This window comes from Malania oleifera, chromosome 8, assembly GCF_029873635.1.
Source record: "Malania oleifera isolate guangnan ecotype guangnan chromosome 8, ASM2987363v1, whole genome shotgun sequence".
Lineage (NCBI taxonomy): Eukaryota > Viridiplantae > Streptophyta > Magnoliopsida > Santalales > Ximeniaceae > Malania > Malania oleifera.
Genome location: NC_080424.1, coordinates 2,740,834 through 2,746,233, shown reverse-complemented (window position 1 = coordinate 2,746,233; position 5,400 = coordinate 2,740,834). Strand labels below are relative to the sequence as shown.

Here is a 5,400-nt window from a genome sequence, read left to right as displayed (position 1 = left end):
CAATATATATATTTTTTAAAAAGTAATAATAATAATAATAATAATAGTAATAATGTGTTTAGCATACCATTCACTGCACAAATTTGGAGATCCCAATAAAGGAGGAAGGAAATTAATTAGCGTATGCCCACTAAAAGCAGCACCTTGAGCATTTCAACACATAATTATGATTATAATAATTTTGGCGCCGATATCTTCAGCGCGATCCATGGAGGGCGCCCTCTCTCTCTCTCTCTCTCTCTCTCATATTCAAACACCGCAATCCTCGCCTTGTATTCCCAGCTCCCGCGCACCCAAAATTCCCAAACAGTATAAATTGGAATTCCAATTCCCATTTCCCAAATCCCAAACTTCCCATTTTTCAAACAAAGCTGCCGTTATTTTTGCGGTTTTCAGGTTGGAGTCGCTTTCCCCCAAACAGGGACCAAAGCTAATCACTTTTTCTTTGGCTTTAATTTTCCCGCGGTCGGGCATTAACCAAACACGGGAGGAGACCAATCTTGAGCGTTCACGGGGGGAAGTGATTAGGGTTGATTTTGTTCCTTGCAATTCAGGCCTGCATGGTCCCTACCCCATTAATTGGGTGCCCCCACTGCATCTCTGTGATTTTTTCTTTTTGGTTTTCTTTAGAATTTTAGGGTTTTGTTTGGTTTTTAAATAATTCAATGTTTCCAGAGATTTTGAATTTAAATTTATATTAAATTTGAATAAAATTGAGGGTACTATAATAACGTATTATACTTTGTTCAAATTTATCGGGAACCAAACCCAAAGTTTGAAATTTATTCTCACAAACACCACTTAAAATGAAAATAGGGCAAAATATTTAAATTGAAATCATTAATAAATCAAATGATAAATTTAATTGTTACTTTCTAATTCTTATCTGATTTTATTTCATTTTTATGTACTAAAGTGTAGTAGTCTGGTAGAAGATTAGGAGGATCGATGAAATTCAAATTGTCACAATCTTAATTATGGTTACATAATAGAATGTAATTCAATGGACTAAATTGAATATAATTTTTTTTCAAAAAAAATTTTAAAAAAAAATAACAAAATAAAACAATGAAAAGAAAAAAAAAAGAAAAAAAAGTTAAATTCTTGAGTTAAACGAGTCTAAGAAAAGAAATCTCTTAAAATAATATATATATATATATATATATATTAAAAAATATATAACTCTTATCTATTAAAATAATATCGATTTCTCTAATACCACACTTTTGATAAACAATTTTTAATATTTTTAAAATATTAATCGCATAAAATATAAAAAATAAATGCCGGAGTGATAAATTTGATTATTATATTTGAATTTAAATTTGTGATTTGATCCGTGCATATTTTCAATTAAAATTTCAGTCATCATTAGGAACTCTAATTTATTGACCAAGACATTATACATGACATGCGGTTGGCCCAAGTGAAGAAAAAAAATGATCATTTCCACTTGATGAGGTGATAGACTAATGGAAGTGAAATTCTTGATGGTATACTCTTTGCATGCCCAAGAAAATGATTAAAAGTAAAGATGTTTTATTAATTAAGTACGTACATATATGTAAAATTAAATTATATATAAATTAAGAGATTTCCTTATTTTGACAATAAATAAAAACAAAAATTTATAAAATTATTAATATACACGCCCTCTGTGTTGATGAGATGCGTCGAACGACACGTAAAGTAAAGATAAGAGGCATAAAGTTTCTTTCAATTTGTCCGTATATACATGACTCTAGCATACATAATTAAATTACGTAAGAAAATAATCCTAAAAAGTTAGAATTTGTTTTATATATTATAAGTTACAGCAGTTCAACTTTTTGAGAAAAAAAATTAAGTCCTTTGGGAGCAGTGGTAACAATACCAGAGGAGTCCATAGATAGACTTGATATATGTAAACACTCATCATCCACTTAATATTTTAATGTGGGATAAACTTACAAGTGAAATTCTCAACAAGCAGGTTATAATACCATTCAATGAAAACAATTCAAACGGTGAATCTCACATAGTAGGACTCATGAATAATTGGATAGAACTCACTATTTGATGTGTTTTCACTGGATGATAAATCTTAATAGGAGGGTCACGTAGGTTTTCTTGAAGGATCTAATTTTTTTCCTAGATTTTTGACGTGTTTAAAGGTTTAAAGAGTGATTTTGATATATTTATGTAAAAGAAAATATGTTGAAAATGAAACTACATATGTTTCGCAAAATAATCAATAAAACACATCAACTTTGAAAATGGAAAGACCCTTCACATCCCAGACTCTCGATCATTAAAAACATACACTCACACATTAACTTCGAAATTCCTTTGTGCTTTCCTGCGATGATACAAATTTATGATTTAAAGATTTGGGTTTCAAATAAATAATATATAGCCAAACCTAGAGGATATTAAAAAAATTCATAAATGTCTCAAAAATATTTTTTTGATGGAGATAAATTGATTGGGCCTGCACTTCTATATATGGAATGTATATATAAAATGAAAACTAATGAAATAATTTATATGGTGAGTACTTTAATATATTCTAATAACTAAATTTTATGAATCCCAAGTGAGAGTTGATCTAGAATATTGCTGGGCAAATGCAAATTGAGCTAAGTATGTAAGAGACTCAGTTAATTTATTTTCAAATTAAACAATTGACGCAATCTGGTAAGTTAGTCAAAAGTGGAAACATTCTCTTACGTAATTAATTAATTAATTTCACATTATAAATATACGTAATAATAAAAATAATTACGTACAAAGAATTTCACCTTCCGTAGCTAGCTATGTACGTTTTCAAATCCCAAAACTTACCCTATATTTTAATCATTAATTTTTATACTTATAATAATAGTAATTATTAATTAATAAAAGGATGAGTTACCGTAAGAAATTCATAAAGGGCACAGCACCCAATAAGGAATTCATAAAGAAAAGGACGCACGTCCCTTGAATTGAAAGAAAAGCCTGATTTCGCGCGTGCTGATTGCTCTTCCTTCGCCCTCTTCATTTCCCTCAAGCTAGCTCTGTATATATATGAAGCTCCCCATGCATGTTTTATCCAACACACCTAGTCCACCATTAGCAACAATGGCGATGCTCCTGGGCCGGGCTGCTTTGATCCTCTTCTTCTCAGCTTTCTTCTTCCTCGCCGGCAGTGGTGGGGCTGCAGCTCAGGGCAACCCCGACTACAGAGAAGCACTGACTAAGGCCCTACTCTTCTTCCAGGGCCAGAGGTCCGGCAGACTTCCCGCCGGCCAGCAGCAGCTCACTTGGCGGTCCAACTCCGGACTTTCCGATGGCTTACTCGCTCACGTACGTATACGTATACACATATATACATTCTGGGTTATGATGCTTTGGTCAGAAAGTATTCAGAGTCAAGTCAAAAGGATGTTGTATTTTTTATTTTGAGTAGGTTTTGGTTATAATGCAGGTGGATTTGAAGGGAGGGTATTACGACGCCGGCGACAACGTGAAATTCAACTTCCCGATGGCGTTCACCACCACCATGCTCTCCTGGAGCACGCTGGAGTACGGAAAGAGCATGGGCCCGGAACTTCAGAACGCCAGGGCAGCAATCAGGTGGGCCACCGACTACCTCGTCAAGTGCGCCACCGCCACCCCCGGCAAGCTCTACGTCGGCGTAGGCGACCCCAACGCCGACCACCGCTGCTGGGAGCGCCCGGAGGACATGGACACCGTCCGCAGCGTCTACTCCGTCTCCCCAAGCAACCCCGGGTCCGACGTCGCCGGCGAGACCGCGGCCGCGCTCGCGGCGGCGTCCATCGTGTTCCGCCGCGTCGACCCCAAGTACTCGGCGCTGCTCCTGAGGACAGCGAAGAGTGTGATGCAGTTCGCGATGCAGTACAGAGGCGCGTACAGCGACTCCCTCGGACCCGCTGTGTGCCCATTTTATTGCTCCTATTCCGGATACAAGGTAAATCCTTTAAAGCCCATTGGGCTTATTTGGGCTGGGCAAAGGCAGAGCCCAGCCCATTAGAAGATTTTGTTAGATTCTGGGCTTGGGCCCCTGATGGCCGAACAGGCCCCAATGATGATTTTGTGGTTTTGTCATTTCAGGATGAGTTGGTGTGGGGAGCAACATGGCTGTTTAGAGCAACAAAGGATAAATCTTACTTGAACTTCATACAGTCCTTGGGAGCAAATGATGGACCAGACATATTCAGCTGGGACAACAAATTTGCTGGAGCTTATGTCCTCTTATCAAGGGTAACTCTTTTTTTTTTTAGGAAGTCACTATCGATTTCGGGTGATTCGGTTTGATTTCGAACTAGTCGAATATAAATCGAGCTGTTCGGGTTTTAGCACATGTCCACTTCTAATTCTTCTGTTTGCTATAGACGGCTTTACTGGGCAGAGACGAGCGCTTTGAACAATTCAACCAACAAGCTGAAAATTTCATGTGTCGGATTTTGCCCAACTCTCCTTCCACAACCACACAATACACCCAAGGCACGTAATGATGATTGTCATTTTCGTTAATAGACACTATACACCCAAAGGCAAGGGCATTCCTAGCTCTATGGGATGGGTTTCTTGAGATGTTCATTTTTGTTTATATATGCAGGAGGGCTTATGTTCAAACTTCCTCAAAGCAATCTTCAGTATGTGACATCCATAACTTTCCTGCTCTCCACCTACTCCAAGTACATGAGTGCAACTAAGCACACCTTTAATTGTGGCAACCTCCTTGTCACTTCACAAACCCTACGAGGTCTTGCAAAGCGCCAAGTGGACTACATTTTAGGGGAAAACCCTTTGAAGTTATCCTACATGGTAGGGTATGGAAAGTATTTTCCACAGAAAATCCATCATAGAGGGTCATCCTTGCCATCCATGGCAAGCCATCCACAGGCCATCGGATGCGACGGAGGGTTCCAACCATTCTTCTACACATCAAACCCTAACCCTAATGTCCTAACAGGAGCCATTGTTGGGGGACCCAACCAGAATGACGGGTACAGTGATGATCGAGCAGACTACAGTCACTCGGAGCCCGCCACTTACATTAATGCTGCTATGGTTGGACCTCTAGCTTACTTGGCGAGGAGCTATCATATTTAATTATAGTGGGGTCTTGATTTAGTTAATACTAATTGTACATATTTCCCCACCTTTCAATACAAAAAGGTGTGTTGTCTAGCATCGTATTAAGTGAAATCGATGTTAGACATATTTTTAAATTTAAGTAACTTAATTCAATGAAACATTTTACTATCTTTTTAAGTATTTGGTGTAACATATGCCAAATCAAACATCACATAGTTCTAAATTCGGAGTTTTTGAATTGGCCATATGGTTAGCAATAGATTATCATTTAATTTATACAAAAACGGTCATTTAATCTTATCCCCCTCAAGCATAATT

General features: G+C 37.4%; 1 protein-coding gene across 1 annotated transcript; it reads left to right on the top strand.

Moving 5' to 3' along the window:
• The first annotated feature begins 3,074 nt into the window (after positions 1-3,074).
• Positions 3,075-5,257, top strand: LOC131161296 (endoglucanase 9-like). Its single transcript, XM_058116948.1, has 5 exons — positions 3,075-3,324; positions 3,446-3,949; positions 4,093-4,242; positions 4,374-4,485; positions 4,601-5,257. The coding sequence occupies exons 1-5, from the start codon at positions 3,100-3,102 to the stop codon at positions 5,095-5,097; spliced, it is 1,488 nt and encodes a 495-aa protein (XP_057972931.1). The 5' UTR covers positions 3,075-3,099; the 3' UTR covers positions 5,098-5,257.
• Positions 5,258-5,400: the final 143 nt, after the last annotated feature.

Coding starts and splice junctions, on each gene's coding strand:
- LOC131161296 (XM_058116948.1), top strand. CDS start 3,100: ATGGCGATGCTCCTGGGCCGGGCTGCTTTGATCCTCTTCTTCTCAGCT. Junction 3,325..3,445: donor CCGATGGCTTACTCGCTCAC/GTACGTATACGT, acceptor GTTATAATGCAG/GTGGATTTGAAGGGAGGGTA. Junction 3,950..4,092: donor GCTCCTATTCCGGATACAAG/GTAAATCCTTTA, acceptor TTGTCATTTCAG/GATGAGTTGGTGTGGGGAGC.